This window comes from Cebus imitator, unplaced genomic scaffold (assembly GCF_001604975.1).
Source record: "Cebus imitator isolate Cc_AM_T3 unplaced genomic scaffold, Cebus_imitator-1.0 Scaffold259, whole genome shotgun sequence".
NCBI lineage: Eukaryota > Metazoa > Chordata > Mammalia > Primates > Cebidae > Cebus > Cebus imitator.
In genome coordinates, this window is record NW_016107574.1 from 432,617 (window position 1) to 460,428 (window position 27,812).

The 27,812-nt window shown below is 35.0% G+C and overlaps 1 protein-coding gene across 4 annotated transcripts in view; it reads right to left on the reverse strand.

Annotated features, from left to right (window-relative positions):
• The window catches only part of SHOC2 (SHOC2 leucine rich repeat scaffold protein), an 89,606-nt gene that overhangs the window by 4,192 nt on the left and 57,602 nt on the right, over positions 1-27,812 (reverse strand). For all 4 annotated transcript variants that reach the window (XM_017499676.2, XM_017499678.2, XM_037728233.1 and 1 more), the window contains exons 3-8: positions 17,219-17,356; positions 9,733-9,863; positions 5,192-5,380; positions 2,281-2,403; positions 576-713; positions 140-257 (exon numbers count right to left, since the gene is read on the reverse strand). In XM_017499676.2, coding sequence (XP_017355165.1) covers positions 140-257; positions 576-713; positions 2,281-2,403; positions 5,192-5,380; positions 9,733-9,863; positions 17,219-17,356 — 837 coding nt within the window. The remainder of the gene's footprint in view (positions 1-139; positions 258-575; positions 714-2,280; positions 2,404-5,191; positions 5,381-9,732; positions 9,864-17,218; positions 17,357-27,812) is intronic.

Sequence of the window (27,812 nt, forward strand, 5' to 3'; positions counted from 1 at the left end):
AAAAAAAAAAAAAAAATCTTAAGCCTGACATAACCTCAGTTTTAAAAAAATAAGGCATTTGACATATTTATCTGAAATACAGCTTCAATGCACAAGAGCAAATTATTAGTACAGAGTCAAGCATTCATAGGGTTCATACCAATTTCTTCAGGAAGGTGAGTAAGCAGGTTCTCTCCAAGGCCCAGATGTGTGAGATTGGTAAGATGACCAATGCCTCTGGGAAGAGTGGTCAACTGGTTGTTTGTCAAGACTAATTTCTGAAAGGTTAACAAAATAAAAAACAGTTACAAATTTCTTTCCTACAATTTATGTAAACTTAAAATAATACAATAAATTGACAGGGAAACTAGATTGGATAGAATAAGAGTCACTTAAGTTAAAGATTTTTCTTTCACAAAATATCATTTGTTGGGAACACAAAGCCAGATTATATGAACATAAAACTCAGCCCTAACACTAGAATAGGAAAGTCTATCTGATCCAAGAACTACATCAAAATCTTAAGAAAAATGTGCAATTTGGAATGGATTCCAAAAACTTTAATTATTTATCTACAGAACCATCAGGATGATTACCTGTAAATCCTTAAGATATGCAATTTCATTTGGCAAGGATTCCAATTTGTTCTCTTCTAGGTCCAACTCTCTTAACTTCCTAAGGTTTCCAAGACCATGGGGAAGCTTCTTTAGAAGATTGTTTGATAAGATAAGAACCTAATGAGAAATTATTGATAATGTTTGACAAATCATGAAATGAAATTTTATATTGTCATTGTGTGGCCTAAAATCTATTAAGCAATGCTAATTTTTCAAAGACTGAATATTAAAGATAACGTTCAATTATATAACATACGAAACATTTAACCTACTTTTCTAAAAAAAAAATCACTATAGTTATTAGATTTATTTGATTATATCAAAACTAATGAAAACAAAAGAAGCAATTTAATTTTAACTAAATTTCAAAAAAACTGCTGAATACTTACAAATGTTTATCTAATAGGAAACTATTTTAAACGGCTTACAAACCATTACATAAGGAACCATAACTTCTAAACTTGCTGTATCAATCCACTATATTATCTGTGGTGTCCTTATGACATTGAAAGGCATACTGGAAGATACTGAAGGGGGGAAAAAAGGCAGAGGAAGATAACCTTTGTTCCAATAAAGTTACTAACTAGCAGAAAAGTAGGGAGACAGTACTGGGTTACAAGAAAGAGCAATAGGTAAAACACATATGTAAGGTTCTGGGTAAGTTTTAATGTCCATTTATTTTCCCTAATGTTATACCACCCATAATAAAGTAAACATACAATAAGACCAATAAAATAATAGCAGTCACTACTTGACTTTACTATTTGTAAGACGCTGCACTAAATGCATTATGTGCATTATTGCATTTAATCCTAATTACACCTCTACAAGGTAAATACTATTATTGTCCCCATTTCACAGCTTAGGAAACTGAAGTTTGGGCAAGTTAAGCACATAAATATACAGAGATAATTACACTCAGCTTTGTTTGACTTCAAAGCCCATGCTTTTAGCCATTAAACCATACTATTTTACCTTATTAATTTTAAAAATTAGATCTTTAAAATACATGGATATGAAGAAAAATTTTAAAAACAATATATTTACTATTAGTAAGTGTTTTCACCAAGAGAAGAAAACTCTAGGAACTTAGAAGCAGGAGAAATCATCCTTAACTGAAGAGGTGAAAATAAGATGGATCTTTAATTACAGAAAAACATAGCAAAAGAAAGAAATAAGGGGATGAGAAGAGGGAATTCTAGATACAGAAAACAACAGGACTAAGAAGGCTAGAGATATGCATACCATATTTACAACACAGACAATAATCAACTTAACTAGCAAACAAAATGCATACTTTATCATGAAAAAGTATGATAAAGCATTCTAAATGCCAGTCTAAGGAATCGAGAGTTTGGCAGACAATGGTGTAACTTTTAAACAGAATGAAGAAAAAGAAAATTGTTCTAAAGATGCTTTTACAGAACTTTTCTTTTAGAGATATTAATACTTTATGGTACTCAGACATACCAACTTTTAGTTGGCAAGAGTAATTCAGAAGCACTGAATCTAGACTACTTAAGTCAACATTTCATTATCCTATTAGGGTTGTATGTTTAAGTGAGTTCTAACATTTCTAATTATGCTCTTAGCCCAAATACAAATTGTATATTTCAATCTGAAATTTTTAAGTGAGATAAGTATGGAAGGTTCTGAGGTGCTCTAATTGCTCATTTATACTAACCTCAAGAGAAACGAGACCAGACACATCTTCAGGGATCTTTGTGAGCTGATTAGTGGCTAAATTCAATTCTACCATACTGGTCCAAGTTCCAAAATCCAAGGGAAGTGATGTTAACTGATTGTCCTGTCAAAGACAAAAAAAAAAAAGCATCCAAGGTAGAACCACAAAAACAAAGTTCCATATATACACCTGACACTTGGGAAAGAGAATTTTTAATGAAACAACATCTTAAAAAGATCCCTTACGTGATTTGTTTGTAATGGAAATGGCAAAATACACTAGACAGAGAAACACTGGAGATTTCAAAAACCCAATGATAAATATGATGTTTTTACCATTTCACAATAATATGCAGAAATCACTGAATAAAATATAAATGCTCAAGTCCTACCAACATACCAATAACATTTTTCACAGAAATACAGAAAAAAGTATGTAAGATTTATAGAAACCACAAAAGACCCAGAATAGCCAATGCTATCCTGAGCAAATATGAAAACAAAACAAAACAAAAAAGATATGAAAATAATAGAAGAAAATATCTAATCACAGCCCATAAGGAAACCAGGATGAGTTCAGGAATTCTTGAGGTGCTGAACAGTAAAGTAGGGGAGGAAAAAATAGTCTTAAAAATACAACAAATTAAATCATTAAAACACTAAACAGGCATTTACCATTTCACTTTAAAAATCTGTAACAAAAAATGGCAAAATGTTTTCATCACTAAAACAGATGATAAAAACAGTAAATATGAACTTAATTTGTTTTAAAAACCAGACATGGCTGTTTACAGAAAAAAAAGTATGCCAATACTCACTGTCTTTCCGGCTTCCACATATTCACCTATAAAGTATATTTTCATCAATAACGACTCTTACCACACTGCTATGTGTTAGGGGTATTGGGAGAGGATAATCAATACCCCATCCAGCTAAATAACAACAATATATACCAGTATGTTAACAGTGATGCTACCTCTCAGTGGCAATATTTTATATCCTTTATGTTAATCTGTATCTTTAAAATTTGCTGCATTGCACATGTATTACTCTTCTCATTTCACACAAAATGACCCATAAAAGAAATCCCAAGTAGCGAATATCTATTTGAAAACCAACTTTTTCTTTTATTGTAATATTTAAACTTGTTTTCTATTATAATATGTAAGCTTATTGCCTATCTATGCCTAAACTACTAATACTTACAGTATGATTTATAAAGTATTTTCATTTTTTAAAATCTACAACTGGAGCTTATTTATATGCAAATGTATAAACTAATGAACACCTGAACCACTGTGTTTTAAGCCTGTGACTACAAAATGAATGTTCAGAATCAACACCATTTCCACTGTTAAAACTCATAACCAGGCCGGGCACGGTGGCTCACGCCTGTAATCCCAGTACTTTGGGAGGCCGAGGCGGGTGGATCACGAGGTCAAGAGATCGAGACCATCCTGGTCAACATGGTGAAACCCCGTCTCTACTAAAAATACAAAAAATCAGCTGGGCATGGTGGCACGTGCCTGTAATCCCAGCTACTCAGGAGGCTGAGGCAGGAGAATTGCCTGAACCCAGGACGCGGAGGCTGCGGTGAGCCGAGATTGCGCCATTGCACTCCAGCCTGGGTAACAAGAGTGAAACTCCGTCTCAAAAAAAAAAAAAAAAACCTCATAATCAAACTGATGAAACAAATTTTAGTTATTAAAACTGTAAGAGTACCTTAAATTTCCATTAGTTTACTTGTTATATACTTCCAAAGAATCTTCATAAAAGATATATACCATATTTATGAACAAGTGGGGATGGAATTTAAAAATTATACATTTAAAATTATAGTTTAAAGAACCACAACTATGTTCAAATGGTTCATCATGACAGGAAGAATACTATTAGCTATGTGGCCATTCAGTTATCTTCGTTGGGTCTAAAGTTTGTCCAGTACAAATTAAATCACTGAACTTGGTAATTTTCCAAGTGTTTTCTCCTTTTGCAGTAAACTTCATTACACATGTGAAACTCAATCACTGTAGAATATACAGATAAGCAAAAGGAAACTAAAGATCACCCATAAATAATTCTGATCCCTAAAGATAAACATTTTGGTAAAAAACGGCTATATGTATAAATATAAAGATATTTAATATGTAATTAAGCATATTAAAAACAGCTTTCAAAAACTCTAGGTGGGAAGAAATTTTTTACATGCATTAACTTTCTTCTACTTGATAAAATGAGAATATTTCACCTAGTATGTAGTATTCTTTTAGACTGAAATATCATTTTTAATGACTCCACACTATTCCACTAAAGATAAATTAACAAAATTAAATCTCTATTAATAAGTTGGTACCGATGAAATAGACAGTTTTGCAATACATATCCCTACAACTATACCTTCACAGACATTCATATTTCCTTTTTTGAGGGGATGGGGGACAGGGTCTTGCTCTCTTGCCCAGGCTGGAGTATAGTGGTGCCATCATAACTCACCGCAGCCTTGAACTTCAGGCTCAAGCAGTCCTCCTACCCCAACTTTCCATGTAGTTCATAGTACAGGCCAGCTAATTTTTAAAATTTTAAATTTTGCGAGACAAAGTCTCACTATATTGCCCAAGCTGGCCTTGAACTCCTAGCCTCCAGGGATCCTCCCATTTTAGCCTTCCAAAGCACTGGGATTACAGGCACATTGGCCACTAAGCTGGACCATGATTATCTTTTAGGACAAATTCCTAAGGGTACACACAGTTCTAAGATATTTGTTATCTGATACAAATTGTCCTGAAATGTCTTATCAGTTTAGACTCATCAGCAAGGTAGAAGTACTCACTCCCCACACAATTAGAGAAAACAAGTATTAGTGGAAGTACCAGTTAAAGCAATTCCTTCCCCTAATATAAATATAAGCTTACCTTCATATTCAGCTTACTTAATACTTTTGCTCTGGAGAAAATTCCAAATGGAATTTTATTGATTCGATTGTGTTCCATATTGAGGGAATAGATGGTGGAAAACTGAGATGGACCACCCACTGGATATAACTGGAAGCAATTTCTAGCTAAGGTCAAACTATTCAATTTCACAAGACTTGATAAAAGACTCTGTAAAAAAACAAAATAAACATAAGAATTAGAACTGTGATGAGACTCATTTTGTATAGAGGGTAGACCCAACACAAATGCTTCAAAGGGCTTTGTGGGTGACAAATGACAGAGAGTGGTTGGGGAAGTTTGTAGCACCTCTCTACGGGGACAATCACTACACAGCTCTAGCAGATTGGTGCCTTGCAGAAATGTGGGAATCAATGTAGATTTCCAGATTTTATAGGAGAAAACAGAAAATTTTCCTAATTTTTATTCTTTGGCTTCAATTTATTTAAAACACTGTATGAAGTAAGGAAAACACGTGTGTGTGAGAGGTGCCTCACAGGTGACTAATCTGAAACTTCTACATTGTAGAAACTTCAGTGTCAGCCCCAGGTCTGAGTCCTGTCTCTGCCAATGGCTGTGTGACTAATCCTACCTAGGTCTTAGTTATATATCTATCTCTAAATTATTAAGGTTAACATGATTCCTTTAAGAAACCATTAAATTCAGTAGATGATTATACTTCCTGATACTGCATAATACACCGCTTTTCTATATGGTAAAATTTCTGAAGGCATATATGGATCCATCAAACAAGTATTTACTTAGCACATAACACCATCTTCCCTGACTTTAGCCTCCTACCATTTAACCAAAGTATTAAATGTTCAGGTATTACCAAAGTATCTCTGTGGTTAAGAAGATTAAGCTCTATTTATAGAAGTAAAGAAGATAGATAAGAAATAATTAGAAAATAATATATGACTGTATATAATCAATATACAGAATAGGCTCTCGCTATTCAAAGTCTGAGTCAAGGAAGAGCAGTATCAGCATACCCTGAGAGCTTGTTAGGAATGCAGACTCTTGGGCCCCACTCCCACTGAATCATAATATGCATTTTAACAAGGTTCCCAGGTGATTTGCATGCTCGTTAACATCCGAGAAATACTAGTACAGGCTATAAACTGTTTTAAATCCTATCTTTCAATAGCTTGTGACTTCGGCAAGTTATTTTTCTGAACCGAGTGTATTCATTTTCTAAATAATGATCTTCTATGGGTCACAGTGAAGACTAAAATAAGTAACTTTACAATATCTATTAGGGAGTAAGTGCTTACATTTTAAATCCTTTCTCTATTTAAATTCAAAGCAAAGAACATTGGAATAACTGGAAAAACAGGATGAAGGCTGACAGTGATCTAGATCTTGAAGGACGAAAACATTTTAAAGTACTCGGAGAAACAGAAGAAAAACTCTAGATTCAAAGCAAAAGCACAAGCAGAAAGAAGCAAGCACTGTGTGAGATGTATGTGTTTTTAAAATAATGTGCAAACTTCAGTTGTCCACTATCAGCAAATGGAAGACTTAGTACCTGAGGTGTGAGTATAATTGGAAAAGCAATCTGAAGGAATGAAGTAACTATATAATTGAGGATATAATTACACAGAGAAATGAAACTTGTTCTTTATACTGAACCTTAAGAAGCTACCCTGAACATCTGTGTATTGTTGTACACACAAAAAGGAACAGTAGAGGTAAAACTGTGGTGAGAAAACTGCATGACAGTCAATTCAGGAAAAACCTCTACAGGCTACTCAATTGAAAATAAAGGAGTTTTACTGTGCCTCATGGCAAAACATGTGATTCTTATTATTCTTACTTTATTGAATTGGCTTATATGATAAAATGCTAATATCTGAGAAGGGGCAACAAGAAGGCAGCTCTTCAGGCGCTCATTTCCTAGTCACACCGTGAAACAGGTTGCTTTTTTTTTTTTTTTTTTTTTTAAGAATCAGACACATCTAGGTTCCTATTTTATACCTTCTACTTAACATACTTCCAGAAAAATATTTAAGGTATGTTAAGCTCTTAACATACTTCCAGAAAAATATTTAAGGTAACAAATACAGCCAAAAATACAACCTCTCTTAAGTCTTATTTCGCTGTTTGATGAGGATACTCCAGTAACTGGTAGGTTTATGGCAAAGATTAAATGAGATAATACATGTAGAGCACCTAGACTCATACCTTGGGAATACGTGGTTCAAATTATTAAGTTCCTTTTCCTTATATGTATGTCTACATTAAAATAAGTCCATTTTCAGATAGTCTTCAAATGGCAAAACGGTCATTTTAGCAGCTCTGATTTCAGCTATTTATAGCCCTTATTGAAAACCACTTTTATGATTTCTTGCCTAACCCAGCTTCAGTATCTCATAAGTGCTGTCTAATGGATTTTGTTTTCCTTATTATAAATGCAGATAATTTCACATTTTCATTGAGATTATGCTGCTTCCAAAGCATACTGATTACTTTTAAATAAGACTTCACACTTTCCCATATTCAGTGGGACTGGGAGTGGGGCCCCAAGAGGTTACATTTCTATCAAGCTCCCAGGAAAACCCACATATCCTAACAGGTACCCAGTGATTATTAGTTTCATTTCACTGACAATAAGACTGGATATATATCAATTAAAAATGTTTTTTATTATACTTTAAGTTCTGGGGCACATATGTGCACATCTTGCTGGATTGTTACATAGGTATACATAAGACATGGTGGTCTGCTGCCTCCATCCCCCCGTCATCTACATTAGGTATTTCTCCTAATGTTATCCCTCCTCAATCTCTCCACCCCCTGCTATCCCTTCCCCTAGCCCACCCCACCCTGCAACAGACCCCCGTGTGTGATGTTCTCCTCCCTGTGTCCATGTGTTCTCATTGTTCAACACCCACTTATGAGAACACGCAGTGTTCAGTTTACTGTTCTTGTGTCAGTTTGCTGAGAATGACGGTTTTCAGGTTCATCCATGTCCCTGCAAAGGACAAGGACTCGTCCTTTTTTATGGCAGCATAGTGTTTTTTTGGCGAGGGAGGCGCAGGGGGGAGTGAGACGACGTCTCCCTCTGTTGCCCAGACTTTACTTATAGAAGTAAAGTGCAATGGTGTGATCTCGGCTCACTGCAACCTCTGCCTCCTGGGTTCAGGCCATTCTCCTACCTCAGCTTTCTGAGTAGCTGGGATTACAGGTGCCCACCACCTCACCCACCTAATTTTTTATATTTTTAGTAAAGACAGGGTTTCACCATGTCGGCCAGGCTGCTCTCCAGCTCCTGATCTCAGGTGATCCGACTGCCTCAGTCTCCCAAAGTGCTTGGATTACAAGTATGAGCTACTGCACCTGGCCTTAAAGAAACTTTATTCCTAATTTGATTACATACACACACATACTCACAAAAACTATCAAGATAAAACATAGTAGGTGCAGTTATGTAAGACATTTTTGTTACAAAAAAGACTTTGCATGGCTAAATCCATGAGTCCACAGTCCTTTTGTTATATTACTACAGTTAAGATATGCTTCAACAACTATAAGCAAACATCCATTGCTGACATGCTAAAATAGGTAGGAAAAGAAGGAAAGTCAATAGTAAAAGACTAATAATGTTGATAAAGACAACTTTAAAAGAAGAGTATTATATTGGCCAGGTGTGGTGGCTCATGCCTGTAATCTCAGGACTTTGGGCGGCCAAGGTGGGTGGACCACCTGAGGTCAGGAGTTCGAGATCAGCCTGACCAACGTGGCAAAACCCCATCTCTACTAAAAGTACAAAATTAGCTGGGTGTGGTGGTGCATGCCTTTTATCCCAGCTACTTGGGAGGCTGAGGCAGGAGAATCGCTTGAACCCAGGAGGTGGAGGTTGCAGTTGAGTCGAGATTGCACCATTGCACTATAGCCTGGACAACGAGAACAAAACTCCATCTCCAAAAAACAAACAAACAAAAAGTACTATATCTTACCCAATTAACTCCCAGGCAAAATAAGTAAAAATATTTTTCTAACAGAATCAACAAAACCTAAAAATGTGTTGAAAAAAATATTTTGGCAATTGTTATATACTAAATAGGTCTTAATATTATTGTATAAACTTGAGTCACAAGAGAATTGCTGCTAGTATTAATTTTGATAACAAATAGTGCATTCTATATCATTTATCATCTTTCTTTTTATAACAGAACTGAGGTAGTAATATATTTAAATTCTAAAACCAGCCATATAGCTTTTTCCTTAATACTTTTACTGCCGCTTCCCAAAATGGAATGAGAAAGACTTACATGGTGCTAAAGTAGAATATAGCACACTTACTTTTCTCCCGGTTTTTCCCTTTTTCTTAATAGGTTCATATATTCATTCTTTCTTATTTGTAGTTACTTTAGAGGTAGTGGTACATCCACAGCATACACATTATTTAAACAATCCCAATCACCAAATTATTTACTCTGCTATAAAGATTTACTAGCTTTCCTTGAATTATCTTGCAGACTCATTTCAAATCTTGTTTCTTCTAATCCATTTCTTACCTCTGGTAAAGTAGAAATGTTATTGTTCTCTAAATTTAATTCTTCAAGTGCACTGCATTTTGCTAATGATCTGGGTATTGCTGACAGTCTGTTATATCTCAGACCAAGACGACTTAAACTGGACAGGTTTCCTGTAAACACACACAAAAAAAGAAATTTATTTTTTACAAAATCTGATGAGCCTCTCGCTGTCACAGGCCATCTACTAACAACTTACAAATTAATTTGAAGTATTGTTTCAGCAAGATCCTTAACTTCTAGCACCAAGGAACCTATACTACACTATAAATTAGGATGAAACTGAAATCACTTTTATGCTCACTTGTCTTGAGAAATAATGAAATACACAGCTGTAAGTTGGTTTTTAAATGAATGATTAAAGTATTGGCATCCTTTAACAAGTTAATCTTTAGATAATGTCTAATTTAACTGCATCAAAGCAATGTATATTCAAAACTTATAATAATTATTCCATTTGTTCTATGTGATGATGATCCAACTTAGAACAAGTGGTCATATGTAAGTACGTGCAATTTTGGAGAAAAAAATTCCAAATTTATAAAATGGTATTGTTTAAAATATAAATTACTTTCTGAAATCAGAAAGGTTCAATACTGGAAAGCTGACTTGAAGGCAAAAAATTTCTCAACACCCTCCCCAAAAATTGGAAACCAAAGTGAAAGTTATAGTCTCTTTTATCTAAGCATATCCAGCTTGAGCACAAACTAGCCATTATTGAATAAATAAAAAACAGAGTATTTTCTTTTCTTTTCTTTGGAGACTGAGTCGCGCTCTATCGCCCAGGCTGGAGTGCAGTGGTGCAATCTAGGCTCACTGGAACCTCCGACTCCTGGGTTCAAGCAGTTCTCCTGCCTCAGCCTCCAGGACTACAGGTGCATGCCACCACACCTGGCTAATTTTGTATTTTTAGTACAGATGGGGTTTCACCATGTTGACCAGGCTGGCCTTGAACTCCTGACCTCAGGTGATCTGTCCACATCAGCCTCCCAAAGTGCTGGGATTTCAGGTGTGAGCCACCCGGCCTGGCCTAATGCAGTGATAGCAATAACAAATATTCTCGTTCTTATTTTTAACCTCTAAATTTTCTGGAGCTTTAGAAAATCACCCAATCCTTTTTTTTTCTCTGCACAATTGACACATCTCATTAAAGTGTCATCAGAAAGACACTGATGAAGTCACTAAGTGAAGCATCCTTAGTTAATTTAGAAAGCATTTTAAAGACTAACTTGTCTTTGCTAAGTGGTAGCTTTTATTGTTGCTTTTGTATTCAACTTTATGCATGTCGGAATCTCAATTGGAACCAGCAAACTCTTGTTTCCAAATACTATTTGTACAAAATGTTTCCTAATATCAGTTTCATCCCTTCTAAGTCAGTCACAAAATTCTATTTGTATTCTCAAAATAAATTTCTCATATTTGTCCCTTCTCCAATCTCACCCTCATAATTTTTTATTTTAGAGACAAAGTCTGACGACTCTGTAGCCCATGCTGGAGTGCAGTGATACAATCATGACTCACTGCAGCCTCAACCTCCCCAGGCTAAGGTGATCCTCCCACCTTAGCCTCTGGAGTAGCAGGGACTACAGGCACAGGCCACCACACCCAGCTAATTTTTGTATTTTTGTAGAGATAGGGTTTCACCATATTGCCTAGGCTAGTCTTGATCTCTGTGCTAAAGTAATCCACTCACCTCAGCCTCCCAAAATGCTGGTATTACAGGCGTGAATCACTGTACCCGGCCAAAAGTATTAATACTAAAAACAAACTATTCCCTAGTGTATCAAATGTAAACACTCTTTGCTAGCTTCTAGGGGTCCCTATGATACACCTCCACCCTATCAATCTAGCTACTTATTGTTTAACTGCTGTATAATTGCACAGTGCCATACAAGACACAGTCTGTCTCCTCTCAAGAGGCTTACAGTACAGCAATATATTTTTACAAATAACTATAATACTTTGTAGACTACGGTAATACCCTAAAAGAGGTATGAACAAAATCTTTGAATGTTAAAAGATGGGGGAGACAACTTCTAACACAAAGGACCAAAGCTGGCTTTATAAAGTAGAAAAGTTAATCTTAGAAAGAAGGAATATCTCTGTCTCCAGGAACAGGAGGGAATGAACAAAAGATGAGCAAAGAGGGAAAATAAATGTAGAAATAAGAAGTTTGGGGCACTTCACACTGTAAGGATCATCTTCTCCATAAAGTGAACACATAAGCTAAATTGTGAGAAAAAAAAAATGAGTATAGTGGTTTGAAGTTTTAGACAGCCATCCCGTGACATTTGATAAAAAGATAAGAGATGAAGAAGATATCTAGGAAGCAGCAATAAGAGTCATCTGAGGGTAATCAGCAGGGACTTTACCATAACATTTGTGAAGTAACTTGTCACATCACCAGCTAGTCAATCAAACTTGGCTGGCTCCCTATCAACAAATTTTCCTTCAAGATCTTCATTGACTTTGCTCTACTTAGCTTGTTTCCTTGACACAGAAGCATGCTCATTCTCACCCCCAAGCCGTTTGACTGTCATGCTGTTGTGCTCATGGACTGCATTTTTCTTCCATACTGAGTTCAATGCATTTGTTTATTAAGCCATTCTTGGCCATTTTATCAAGATCTTACTGACCTCCTTGTAAACTGAATATACCAGCATACTGTTTTCACCACAGTTGGCAATTAATTTTATTTTGTCTCATTTGTTTCATGGATTAGTTATCTCCCTCACCAGTCTGAAAACCCAGTCAAGTGAGGAGCTTTGCTGTATTTCTCTCGATAGAATTTGTTTCAGTGCTCAGCATACAACAGGCATTAATTCACACTTTCTTAATAATTACAGAAACTAAAACATTTCATTATTTGTCCTCCTTTCCATTAGGAACAAGATACAAAAAAACTACATGTTAGGCCCATAAAAATCTGTTTTCTTCAACCCATTCTCATATTATAAAACAGCATGTCTATGAAACAGATTTTATTGGTCATGATTGAAATATATATATATACACACACACACACATATATATATATATATATATGGTCTATCTGAATATAAATTAATTATTCTACAAATATTTGCAGAAAATTTTCTGGGATACCCAACTTCTGAACAGTCCATGCTTAGATATCAGCCAGAAAGGAACTGCTAACAATTCCAACTTTCTGCATTCCCCCCACCCGTGGCACCACATCATTTTTAGTTATAAAATATTTAAATTTATCTTCCTATTTTTCTTAGATAACCATGGTTTATAGTATGATACATTCCTATTGAGACCTAAGTACTTATTTATACATATACAAATGTAGAGATTTCTTATGTTTATGTGTTTGCTTTCATATAAATAAGATCATTCCATATGCTTCTCCCCCCCAACCATGTAACAGGTGACAGATATATTTTTATGCTGAGTGAATACAGATATTATCACATTCTATTGAGTCACTGTAAAGTGTTTCATGTGTGTGCCATTATCTTGCTAATCATTGCTCAATTGATGGCATTTAATTTTTGAAACGAGGAATTCTGTAATAAATATCTTAGACATATATCTTTATGCACATGTGAAAATATTTATGTGTCAGAGGATACAGATATTTAAAATTTTGATAAGTTGTAACAAAAGGCTATATAATTTTTATTTCCATCAAGAATGAAGAATAGCTCCCATTTACCCACATCCTTGTAAAAAATGGGGAGGAATGGTATCAACATTTTATCCCTTGTCTATTCCAATCCTATGGCTACCGCTAAAGCAAGGTCAGCAGAAGTGAAAATTTTCCTGCAAGTAGTGATGTCTGATTATAAAGAACTTCAAAATCTTCTGATAAAATTTTAATTTCCTATATGCAGCTGCAGATAAAAAGAGGTGGCCAACCTTTAACAAGACTATAGCTTTCTCTCCTTTACATCACTGCTTTCCCTATGGAAGAAAGTTGTTCCATTGTAACAAAATGGCTAAAGTGTTCACCAAGGGGTCTTTTAAGTCTGTCAGAAGAGGGGAGAATTTATTAACAGTAGAAAGTCTCCATAATTTTGCTCCATCAACTGATATGCTTCATTTAATAAATCCTTCATAATATCAGAGTAGATGAATATAATATTTTAAATGTTTTTTATTCACTGAAAACTAAAATCTTTCTGTGGTAACAAAGATTAGCAGGGGAACCAAATTCTAAATGTTTGTCAATGCAAAAGCCTAGTAAACAGAAGCAGATTCTTGAAACGTCTCATCCAAAACCAAATAACTCTTAAGATTCTCACTTTTAAAACCAGAGTAGGTTCCTAGAATATAAAAATTACAAAATAAAAATAATGTAGCTAAATTGCTATATGACATTATCTACTATCAAAACCAGTAGTAATTTAAATTAAAAGGTACCTCCACCTTTGTTGGATCTAAACTTTTTGCTTTTTGGTGGGGCAAAAGGGGTTGAATTTCTAAAAATGTAATCTATGAGAATATGCTATTCTGATGAAGAAATCTCACATTTGCAAAGGCCCTATCACTTGAGACCACTGGCATATTCAAAGAATGTCATCCACATTTTGCCAAACTCTATTACTCTCAGCTAAATAAAAGAGGTTTAAAAAATTAAGGATAAAATATCAAAACTCTTTTACACCAGAAGAAAACATCAGAAATCTGGCATTTATTGTGATTCACCCTCTGCTGTGGTTTCAACTCTAACCTCTCTCAATGAGTGGTTTTAACCACAAACTAAACTGCAACCTAGAAATCAACACATAGCTGCTTTAGTGTTGAGCCATCTTGACTAAGAAATAAAATCATTGTTGCCACGCTTCTGTATATAAACGTAGGCTGATCGCTGCCAATCACCAGCATTTAGCTTCTGAGTGCTTAACTTTGTCTATAAATTGTTCTGTGCTCCACTTTGACAGCTTGCTTTCTTATGCTGTCAGATTTTTAAAATATGGTGAAATCAAATGGCTATGAATTAAAATTAGATGCTTTCAATTTCAGCAAATATAAACAGCAACTTTAGGTTAATTTAGTATAATTTTTGAGTAAGACTAATTTAAATTATCTTATTTTAACAAATTAGCAAAAAAAAAAAAATTGTAGGAAAGACTCAGGGTTCGAAGGATGAAATGTCAAAGGTACTATTATTTTTTCTGCAACATTAAACTGAAAGCAAACTGAAAAGTAAGCAACACAGAAATTCCTGAATGTTAAAAACCTGAAGAACACCACCATTAAAAAGAAAACTAGTAAAGTTGTTACACATACACTGCACTGTAATTACCTAAAACCCAATTACTAAAATGACTAAAAGGCTACTTGTTGATATAACCATAATTACTGTAACATTTCTTCAGAGCCCAGTGCAACAAAAAGGCCTCTGTGAATTGTTGTGTGCTCTAGCCTTGAAGGCAAGGTTTTGTGGCATAGTTCTCTCTAAATCTCATTTTAAGAAGGAACAAAAAGTAAACTATTTTTTCCTGCGCTGGACCATTTCTTCCCTGGATTACATAGAAGTACCAGAGGTACCAGAAAGCTTTAAAAAAACATCACATTCATACTTCAAAACAAAATAACTGTTGGAATGAAGCTTATATTTTCTTTTGTTCATAGCTAATTTCTGACTAAAAAATATTCATATAAAATAATATATATTTTTAATTCAACAAGGCAGGCTAATAGTTAAATCTAGAAATAAATATGTATTTAAGCACTCTCTTACTTAACTGCAACTTGGTAGCCCCCCACACACATCACCACCATCATCCCATTTCCTTCTGTCTTTTCCTCACATCCCATAAGCTGTCAGTGATACCAGCTACTCAACCTGGAAGTAAATGACACTCATTATCACAGGGGAGTGACAGTTACTCCAGGAATGTTCATGTTAAAATAAGGAAAAAGGTAAAAATATTCTGGTCTACTTATAAGAAAAAAGAAAAGAAAGAAAAGGCAAGCAAATATAAAATCATTTCTGGAAAGTGATTGTATGATGATACAAGATTTGATTTTCAGTTATGAGTGTAGGGCCAGATTTTTTAGTCCAGGGAAAAGAGAGTGGGCAGCTGCTTCTAGGCTAGCAGCAACTCTGTAGAATAGGTATTGGGCTTTCTGTTTGTGAGATTTTAAGTTATACTTTCTCAGAACCAGAACAGGATTTTAAACAGGTAAATTATCAGGAGAACCATAATTCAATTTAGTTTCCACTGGCTATTTTGGGTAAATTGTTCTTCTTTAATAAATGAGAGTGAAAATCTTAATTAAGACTGTTGAAATTTGTAACAGACCAAGGCTCAACTGTCAAAGTTTCCCACCAAACCTCAATATTCTGCTACATAATCAAAATACTGGGACTGAAAAGGATGGGGAAAGAGGAAATAATTATTTAATAAACATGGTAATTGATAAATGACTACAATATCATAAACAGTTTCAATAAATATCACTCATTTATTTTGCCATTTACTCAAAGTAACAGCTGTCCTATACTTGGCAACAACTATCAAAGCATATAAAAGTAAATGCAATGTTATTTAAAATTTTCTTGTTGTTAATGTTTCAGTTCTCACTGATTTCCAATATGTAATACTGTGATCTGACCCTCCAGAGTAAGTTAGAGGTGAGGCATATGTGATATTCTGAGATAACATCTAAACTACAAGAGATTAATAACAAAATCAAATGTTTTCACATTAGTAAACACACTTTTATACAGAAGAATTACTTCTAATAGGACCCTGCACTCCAGCCTGAGCAGCAGAGTGACACTCAGTCTCAAAAAAAAAAAAAAAAAAATTTTTTTAATTAAATATTTATGACTGAAATTATGTAAACTGAGATGTAATTGTTCTAAATAAACATCATAGTATCCTTATACCACATTAATAACTAAAAAGGCATCAGAATTTTTAAAATTCCCTTTACTGGTATAAATTATGGGCAATCAAAAAAATAAGACTACATAAACACAGAACATATCACAGCTCAATTCAACTTTCTGCAATTTGTCTAAGTCTTTGAAACATATTTTGAACTTCAAAACATCTCCTCACTTATCCCCTGAGTATTACAGATAAACAAACTTTAAATTATATTGGCCGTGTTTAAAAAACTAAACACCAGTGGTTTTATTTTACAGTATGTACTTTAGCAAAAAAAGGACCACACCCAGTATAATAACAAATAAACAAAAGCAGAAAAAGCCACCCATTTTGCAATTTAAGCTATGATAGGATATATATACACGCAACTTGATATGCTGTCTCTTTTATAATCCCATTGGGCTCATTTCCTTAAAACCTATTTTCTTTGTCAAGAAAAGGAAATGAAAAGTGATTTTAAAATATTATCTTAAAAGTCTTACAACTTTAGTAACTGTGAATTTTATGAATTTTCATTACCAAATGGATTAAAAATAGTCCTGTTAATATCCAGTTAGCTATTAACAGCTATCAATATCTTCTTTCTCCTCTCATACCTATAGTATCTGGGAGGTCTAGCAGTTCATTGTGCTGCAAGTCAAGGTTGGTTATCTGTGTACAGTTTCCAATCTCCTTTGGAAGGTGTTCAAGTTGATTGTGAGCTACATCCAGCGTAATGAGGTTACATAATTCACCTGTAAATTGACGAACATAAAAATTCAATAAGTATTCTTAAAAGACATACTAGATAATATTTGTAAGCAAGAAAGTAAATTTTATAATTTCTGAACACAAATAACTGGAAACATAACCTTTATTAGGTAGGCAACTTTTAAAATGTTAAATTATTTACTGAACATACTTGCATTGCAAGAAAATAAAAACTTCATTTTTCTATATTACAATTTCATTTTCTTTCTCAAAAACTAAGTCAACCACAAATCTGAAACCATTACTTCAAAATGACATCTGATAAAATTAAAATATTGTTTGTGAATGATTAGTTTTCCAACCTGGAAACTACTCTTTTAAAGTAACCAATTCAATCACAAATGTTTATATATTCCAAAATTTGAAATACTGATTTTGTTAACCAAATCCAGCACAATAATACCAGATATGCCTTGAGTTCAGTTTGAGGGTCATAATCTACCTCAAGATATGGAAATGGAAAAGTGATTTAAAAATATTGTCTTAAAAGTTTTACAACTTTGGTAAATGTGAATTTTAATCTTGAATTTTCATAACCAAAATGAATCAAGAATAGTCTTCTTAATATCCAGTTAGCTATTAATAGCTATCAATATCTTCTTTCTCCTCTCATAGTATCTGGGAGGTCTAGAAGTTCACTGTGTTGCAAAACAAGGTTGGTTTTCTGCGTACTGTTTTCAACCTCCTTTGGAAGGTGTTCAAGTTGATTGTGACCTACATCCAAGCTTTCAAATATGAAATGAAATCTCATACATACTTTCAAATATGCAAGTGTTCTGATGTTATGTAAATGCATAAACTGACATTTATAAGTAAAAATAGCTTCTCAATTTACTAGGACTCTAAAAGGACAGAAAACAAGGTCTAGTTCTCCCTTTCTATTCTGGTTCAAAGGTCTGTACTAGCAATTTAAATTACCTAGTGTTATTTAGCTTTAAAAAACATTTTCATTTTTATTGGTCTTGTCAAGGTTTTTCTATTATTATTTTTTAAGGCAGAGGTTGGAGATACAGAAAAGCACAAACTAGAGAACTTTTAATGGATGTGGAACCCACTATTAAGCTAAACACAATAAACACAGGTAACAAAAGAAAAATTGATAAATTAGATTTTATCAAAATTAGAAACTTTTGTGCATCAGAGGATACTAAGAAGAGTGAAAAGACAACTTATATAGTGGGAGAAAATATATGCAAATCATGTATCTCATAAGGGATTAATATCCAGAATATATAAAGAACTCCTACAATAAAACAAGACCACCATGAAAAACCTCAAAGAAGCCAATTTTAAAATGGGGAATGGACTTCAATAGATATTTCTCTAAAGATATATAAATAGCCAATAAACACATTAAAAAGATACTCGACATCAGTAATCATCAGAGAAATGCAAATCATGAGGCGACACCACTTCACACCCATTGGGATGGCTATTATCAAAACATAGAAAGTAACAAGTACGAGTGAGGATGTGGAGAAACTGGAAGCTTTGTGCATTGCTGTTGGGAAATGGTACAGTTGCTGTGAAAAACTGTATAGTGGTTCTTCAAAATATTAAACATAAAATTATCATATAATCAAGCAATTCAACTTCAAGGTATATACCCAGAAGAATGGAAAGCAGGGATACAAACAGGCATTTCATAGCAGTATTATTCACAATAGTCAAAATGTGGAAACAACCCAGCTGTCTATTAAAGAATGAATAACCAAAATGTAGTATGTATATATAATGGAGTCTTATACAGACTTGAATACATTACCGACATGCTAAACATGGATAAACCTGGAAAAAATTATATACCAAGTGAAATAAGCCACACGCAAAAGAACAACTTTATGATCCCTTTTATATAAGGTACCTGAAATAGACAAATTCATAGACACAGAAAGCAGAATCGTGGTTAGTAGGTACTGAAGAGAGGGGAATGAGGACTTATTATTCAACAGGTACAGAGTTTCAGTCTCAGTTGATGAAAATGTTCTGGAGATGAGTAATAGTAATGGCTGCACAGCAATGTCAATGTGCTTAATGCCAGTGTACAAGTAAAAATGGCTAAAATTATAAATTCTATGTTATGCATATCTTATAACAATAAAAAAAAAAAACTTACGGGACATAGCTAAGCCAGTGCTAAGAGGGAAGTTTATAGCACTAAATTTTTACATTACAAAAGGTGTAGGATCTCAAATCAGTAATCTAAGTCGCCATCTCAAGAAAACAGAAAAAGATAAAAATAAATCCAAGCAAGCAAAAGGAAGGTAATAAAAATAAGAGTACAAATCAATAAAAATGAAAAGAGAGAGAATAGTTAATGTAAATACAAGTTTGTTCTTTGGGGGGAAGAAAAACAATGTTTATTGCCCTCTGCTATGACTTAAACAAAAAAGGGGGAAGACACATATTTCAAATAATAGCAATGAAATAAAGGAATACAGATTCTATGGTGCTTTAAAAGATAAAACGATTATATTACAAAAATCTTTATAATTATAAATCATAAATTCAAAACCTTAGAAGATATAAAATTATTTCAAAGCCACAAGCTACCGAAACTCAACCAAAATGAAACAGAAAACCTGCATCATATGATAATCATTAAATAAATATTTATAAGTAAAAAGTTTTTCAAAAAAGAAATTCCAGGTCCAGATGGCTTCACTGCAGACTTTTACCAAATGCTTAGGAAAGAATTAACACCAATTTTACCCAATGCTTTCCAAAAAAAAAAAAAAATAGAGAAGAAAACAAGTTCAAACTCATTTTGTGAGGTATTATCTTGATATTAAAATAAAAGACAGTACAAAAAGACAGCATAAAAAATAATAGCACTATAACTCAATGTCTCTCATGAGATTTATACGTCAGGAACTTAGACACAAAAATCCTCACCAAAATGTTTGAAAACTGAATTCAACATTATAAAAATGATTATATATCATCACCAAGTAGGATTAGGATTAATTCCAGATATGAAAGGAGAGTTTAATATTTGGAAATCAATCAGTTATTTACCATATCAACACTCTAAGGAAATAAAAATCACTTGATGATTCATACAAGGAAAACTTTTAACAAATTCAAAATGCATTCATGTTAAAAACTCTCACCAATTTAGAAACAGTGAGGCATTACCTCAACTTAGCAAAGAATTTCTATAAAAACTTACAGTTGACTTCTAGTTTCCAATCTAACACATAAAAAATTTTGAAGTCATCACTCCTGTCCTCACAACAAGAAAAAGGTTGAACAAACTGAAGATCATCAATTCTTCTTACATCCTTTTGAGATCAGACAGCAAACCTCTGCCCCCAGAACTGGAGAGAAATGTGATAGAGTTACCAGGAGTCGAAGCCACAGCTGGGAGCGTGGTAGGAACACTTACTGCATTAATTAATTCATTCGGACAAAAAATTATTGCTATGTACATTCTCTTTTCCAAGCACAAAACTGGGCACTGAAGAAACGGACTACTACAGTATACCAAATGCTTGTATTCATGAAATTTAAAATTTGTAAAAGACTATAATGTGATCTGTGGGAGGCTAGAGTCTCTGCTCCAAATAGGTCCTTCACTGCCTGCTTAGAAAACTTCACCATGAAAGAGCCATTCTTTTGGATCTTCATGGCCATTCACAGTCAAAATTCTTTATCTTTAAGGTGGTGACCCATTTCACTGACTCATCGATGAAAGAAAAACTTACTGTGCACCTTCTGGAGATTCAGCAGTGCAGGAAACGAAGGAAGTTTCCATCCACATGAAACTTACACTGCAGTGTGCATGGAGTGGGGAATCATAAAATAAGTAAATAAAGTTGTCAGGATGTGATAACTGCTGTAAACAACAAGAAAACACAAGGAAAGAAAGTTGGAACTGACTGTTGGGGGAAGCTGGAATGAAAAAAAAAGCATGTTTGAACTGAGATACAGGGGATGGGAGGGAAAGCAGTAAAGGAGAGGAGGGGAAGTGAGAAATCTAGGACCTTAAGTATCAACCTAAGGAACCTGGACCATTTTGACTAGATAATAAAGCACAATTTAAAGTTTTTAAGCAAACCATGATAATCAGAGTGCTGTTCTACAAAGTCTGTTTTCTCACAGATGTGAATGGATGGACTGGAGAAAGAGAAACAGAAAATACAGAGCCTAGGTTGAGGCTATTGCAATTAGCCCACAAGAAATAGTGTGAAGGTCTACACTACGTCAATGGCAGTAGAAATAAGTGAATGAACAACAGGCTTAGTATCAAAAGAGACAGAAAAAAATGACAGTAATGGGATTGAAAAACGCTCTTCAGACTATATATGGTGAAGATCTGTTTTTTTGGTCTTTTGTTTTTCCCAACCAGTTGTAGATGAATATTTAAAACACAAACTCACACACTTGGATGCCTCAGCAATGTCAAATTCTAAAAGCTTACTTTCAATTTCTGTTCTTAATTTGGGCAAACTAGTAAGAAACAGCTGGTGGCCCAGTACCTGTCTAGTGAGTAGGTTACACCTTGATTAGAATTATAACAACAACAAAATCCTCTGATCCCAGATATTGAGGATGGGTTGATAGAGAAGATAAGATGCAATTATGAGAAAGCAACAGAATCCACAAGAAAGAATAATTGAGCTGAAGTTATAATCTGGTCATGATGAAGTTGAGGTATCAGTTAGACATGTACATAAAATATTTAGTGGCTAGTTAGGGGAAAAAAAAAACATGAAGAAGAAAATGTTATCATAGTAGAATATTTTTCTCCTAAGAGAAAGTTGCAGTTAACATCTGCAAACAGTGAACTCTGGCTAAGGGTAATGGTGGATTCATGTTGATAATTTAAAACTGTGGATAAAATATTTAAAGGCATACAGGGAGAAAAATGTTAAAACTTGAGGGAATTTAACCCTTACAAGAAGGAAACTGTAGTAAGCAGACTTCTAAGATAACCCCCAATAGGCCCCCCTCATGAATAATTGTATACATTATATAATTACCTCTCCCCTGAGTGTGGGCTAAACTTAGTGACTTGCTTCTTACCAACAAAATATGGCAAAGGTGATAGGATGTCCCATCTGTAATTCAGTTACAAAAGACTGTGACTTCCATCTAGCTAGCACTTTATTGATTTCTTAGCTTGCACCCTTTGATGAGGCAAGTTGCCATGTTGAAAAGACCCATTTGGAAAGGAACTAAGAGCAATCTCCAGCCAACAGTCAGCAAGAAATTGAAGCCCTCTGTCCAGCAACCTGCTAGGAACTAAATCCTAACAAAAACTACATGAACTGGGATATGTATCCTTCCCCAGATAAGCCTTCTCAAGCCCTGTTTAACACTATGACTGAAAGACCTTGTGAGACATCCTAAATAAGAAGGTCCAATTACGTTGTGCCTGACACCCAAACCAAAGAAACTATAAGATAACAAATGATTGTTGTTTTAAGAGTTATCTTTTACAGTAATTTGTTACGTAACAATAGATAATATAGGAATCACATGAAATTTACCTCCATAAATGCCTTTTTATAAAGCTTTTACCATGAAGTTACTAAAAAAAAATCTGCCTGAGAAAAGTAAATCTCAAGTCAAAATCCAAGTCCTATTAGCCTAAGAAGCCAAAGGACAGGATTCAGGGTTGTAAGAGTGACTGCAATTCAAGGTTGGATACTCTGTAAAGGAGGAAATCACAAAGAGCGGAGTCCTAAAATCTGCAAATACACACTGCTCAAATTCTTGCCTGACTCCAAAAATACATGTGGAAGAGAGGACTGCAAGGAGCCCAAGGGGAGAACCACAGCTAAAAGGCTAAAGGAGGTGAGCAGAGACTTCAACAGTTGCCAAATGTGGTCTTTAAGAGTTTGGATTTTCAATCTTGTCAAGTTGGAGGAGAGTAAGGAAGCAAAATTCCAAAAGGGCTATAACATAGGCAAGTAAAGACCACATCTCAAAACTAAGGCATTTGCCCCAGGTCTAAAGATATAATCAAATAGCATCACCCTAGCAGAGCTAAATCTAAGTCTCCATGGTCAAGATGACTCAAAAGCAATTTAACTGCCTAGCAGAACAAAATAAAAATGTAATACTTTTCCGAGGATGATAATGGAATCCACAGTAGTTACAGTACTAGCTATTTATACTAGCCAATCAAGAATTACTAGACTGTCTTCTATTTACCACCATGATACAAATAAAAAATGAACAAAGTGTTTGAGAAAACCGTTTGCAGACTGCAGACAACAGCCATGTAGGACTGTTCCCTTGTATCACAGGAAAACAACAGGAGCCCTATGACTGCCCCAAGTTACTGCCTGGAGGCAGGTTCCAGGTCACAAAAAAAGAAAAAGAAAAAGAAAAACAGGGAAGGAATATAGAACAAGGGCCAACAGTTTTACTAAGTTAGGGCAAAAGATTTCAGTTTAGGAAGGCCAAAATGGTTAGAATTTGGGAGGCAGAATTGGAGGCAGAAGAGAGTAGCAAATAGATTCGTGCAATCTGCAAGAAAGTCTCATTCAGCCTTTGCCTAAATTCTTATCTCCATTCCGTGCAAACAAACCAACAAAGGCTAGGCAAAGACCTAGCAGCAGCAACCCAAACAATTCCCAGCAGTCACACAAGGTTGCAATTAACTTGAATTCTTACCAGCAACATCATCAAAACTTATAACCTTAGTAGTGGGGTTAAATTAGATGTAGACAAAAGGCTACTAAAACTACCCAAATGAAGCTTAAAAGTAAGCCATGAAAGAATTAAACTGACTACAGAGTAACTTAACTATATGCCAGAACAAAGTCCAGCACTTTTAAAAGACTACAACAAAATCCAAGACTCAACAATGTGAAAATTTTATAAAGCTCATATCCAATTAAAAATTACTAGACATGGTACGGTGGCTCATGCCTGTAATCTCAGCACTTTGGGAGGCTCAAGCAGGTGTATCACCTGAGGACAGAGTTCGAGACCAGCCTGGCTAACATGGCGAAACCCCATCTCTACAAAAAATACAAAAATTAGCTGGGCATGGTGGCCTATGCCTCTAATCCCAACTACTCTGGAATCTGAGGCAGGAGAAGTGCTTGAATCCAGGAGGCGGAGGTTGCAGTGAGCAAAATCATGCCACTGTGCTATATAGCCTGGGCTACAGGAACGAAACTCAGTCTCATCAAAAAAAAAAAAAAAAAATTGATTTGAAATAGAAATTCACATCTACACAAATAAAAAGTAACAGAAGTAGTAAGCCTTTTTATTTCAAAAATTTCTTTTAAAAACCACTGAAAAGGATGATGTCATATCAAAAAGCACAGAAACTAACCCAAAGGAGTTTGTAAGCAACGAATCATGGAACAATCTGAGCAATAAAATGTATAAAAATGTTGGTTTATAACCCACAGAAAACATGAGTCCAATCTCCATTTATTTGTAAAAAAACAAATAAATGGAGTAGAAGGGACCAACTTATAGAATACAATTAACAAACGCAAAAGAAATAGAATGAGGGCTATTTTTAAAAATTACCATTAGGACACAAAAAACCCTTCAAAAAAAAAAAAAAATCAATAAATCCAGGAGCTGGTTTTTCGAAAAGATCAACAAAATAGACAGACCACTAGCCAGTTAATAAAAAAGAGAATAATCAAATAGATGCAATAAAAAACGATACAGGGGATATCACCACAGATTCCACAGAAATACAAACCATCATCAGATATTATTAAAAACAACTCTATGCACATAAACTAGCAAACCTGGAAGAAATGAATAAATTCCTGGACACTTGCATCCTCCGAAGCCTAAACCAGGAAGAAGTCGAAACCCTGAATAGACCAATAGCAAGGTCTGAAGTTGAGGCAGCAATTAAGAGCCTACCACCCAAAAAAAGCCCAGGTCCAGATGGATTCACAACCGAATTCTACCAGACATACAAAGAGGAGCTGGTACCATTCCTTCTGAAACTATTCCAAACAATCCAAAAAGAGGGAATCCTTCCCAAATCATTCTATGAGACCAACATCATCCTGGTAACAAAACCCGGCAGAGACTCAGCAAGAAAAGAAAACTTTAGGCCAATACCCATGATGAACATAGATGCCAAAATCTTCAATAAAATACTGGCAAACCGATTGCAACAGCACATCAAAAAGCGTATCCACCATGATCAAGTAGCCTTCATCCCAGGGATGCAGGGCTGGTTCAACATATGCAAGTCTATAAACGTAATTCACCACATAAACAGAAACGAAGACAAAAACCACATGATTATCTCAATTGATGCAGAGAAGGCCTTTGACAAAATTCAACAGCCCTTTGTGCTAAAAACTCTCAACAAACTAGGTATTGATGGAACGTATATCAAAATAATAAAAGCTATTTATGACAAACCAACAGCCAATAACATACTGAATGGGCAAAAACTGGAAGCATTCCCTTCAAAATCTGGCACTAGACAAGGATGCCCTCTCTCACCATTCCTATTCAATATAGTATTGGAAGTTCTAGCAAGAGTGATCAGGCAAGAAAAAGAAATAAAGGGTATTCAAATAGGAAAGGAGGAAGTCAAATTGTCTCTATTTGCAGATGACATGATTGTATATCTAGAAGGCCCCATTGTCTCAGCCCAAAATCTCCTGAAATTGATAAGCAACTTCAGTAAAGTCTCAGGATACAAAATCAATGTGCAAAAATCACAAGCATTCCTATACACCAATAACAGACTTAAAGTGAGCCACATCAAGAACGAACTGCCATTCACAATTGCTACAAAGAGAATAAAATACCTGGCAATACAACTAAAAAAGAACATAAAGGACCTCTTCAAGGAGAACTACAAACCACTGCTCAACGAAATAAGAGAGGACACAAACAAATGGAGAAACATTCCATGTTCATGGTTAGGAAGAATCAATATCGTGAAAATGGCCATACTGCCCAAAGTAATTTACAGATTCAACGCTATCCCCATCAAGCTACCAATGACCTTCTTCACAAAACTGGTAAAAACCACCTTAAACTTCATATGGAAACAAAAGAGAGCCCACATAGCCAAGTCAATTCTAAGCAAAAAGAACAAAGCGGGAGGCATCACACTACTGGACTTCAAACTATACTACAAGGCTACAGTAATCAAAACAGCATGGTACTGGTATCAAAACAGAGATATAGACCAATGGAACAGAACAGAGGCCTTGGAGGCAACACAACACATCTACAACCATCCGATCTTTGACAAACCTGACAAAAACAAGCAATGGGGAAAGGATTCCCTGTTTAATAAAAGGTGTTGGGAAAACTGGCTAGCCATGTGCAGAAAGCAGAAACTGGACCCCTTCCTGACACCTTACAGTAAAATCAACTCCAGACGGATTAAAGACTTAAACATAAGACCTAACACCATAAAAACCCTAGAAGAAAATCTAGGCAAAACCATTCAGGACATAGGCGTAGGCAAGGACTTCATAACCAAAACAGCAAAAGCATTGGCAACAAAAGCCAAAATAGACAAATGGGACCTAATCAAACTCCACAGCTACTGCATGGCAAAAGAAACAGTCATTAGAGTGAATTGGCAACCCACAGAAAGGGAAAAAATTTTTGCAGTCTACCCATCTGACAAAGGGCTGATATCCAGAATTTACAAAGAACTAAAACAGATTTACAAGAAAAAGACAAACAATACCATTCAAAAATGGGTGAAGGATATGAACAGACGCTTTACAAGAGAAGACATACATGAGGCCAACAAACGTATAGAAAAATGCTCATCATCACTGGTCATCAGAGAAATGCAAATCAAAACAACATTGAGATACCATCTCACGCCAGTTTGAATGGCGATCATTAAAAGATCTGGAGACAACAGATGCTGAAGAGGATGTGGAGAAATAGGAACACTTTTACACTGTTGGTGGGAGTGTAAATTAGTTCAATCATTGTGGAAGACAGTGTGGTGGTTCCTCAAGAACCTAGAAATAGAAATTCCATTTGACCCAGCAATCCCATTACTGGGTATATATCCAAAGGATTATAAATTGTTCTACTATAAGGACACACACACACCAATGTTCATTGCAGCACTGTTTACAATAGCAAAGACCTGGAACCAACCCAAATGCCCATCAGTGATAGATTGGACAGGGAAAATGTGGCACATATACACCATAGAATATTATGCAGCCATCAAAAACGATGAGTTTGTGTCCTTTGTAGGGACATGGATGATCTGGAAACCATCATTCTCAGCAAACTCACACAAGAACAGAAAATCAAATATCACATGTTCTCACTCATAGGTGGGTGTAAAACAATGAGAACACATGGAGGGAAGCGTCACACACTGGGGTGTGTCGGGGGGAAATAGGGGAGGGACAGTGGGGAGTGGGGAGTTGGGGAGAGACAGCATGGGGAGAAATGCCAGATACAGGTGATGGGGAGGGAGGTAGCAAATCACACTGCCATGTG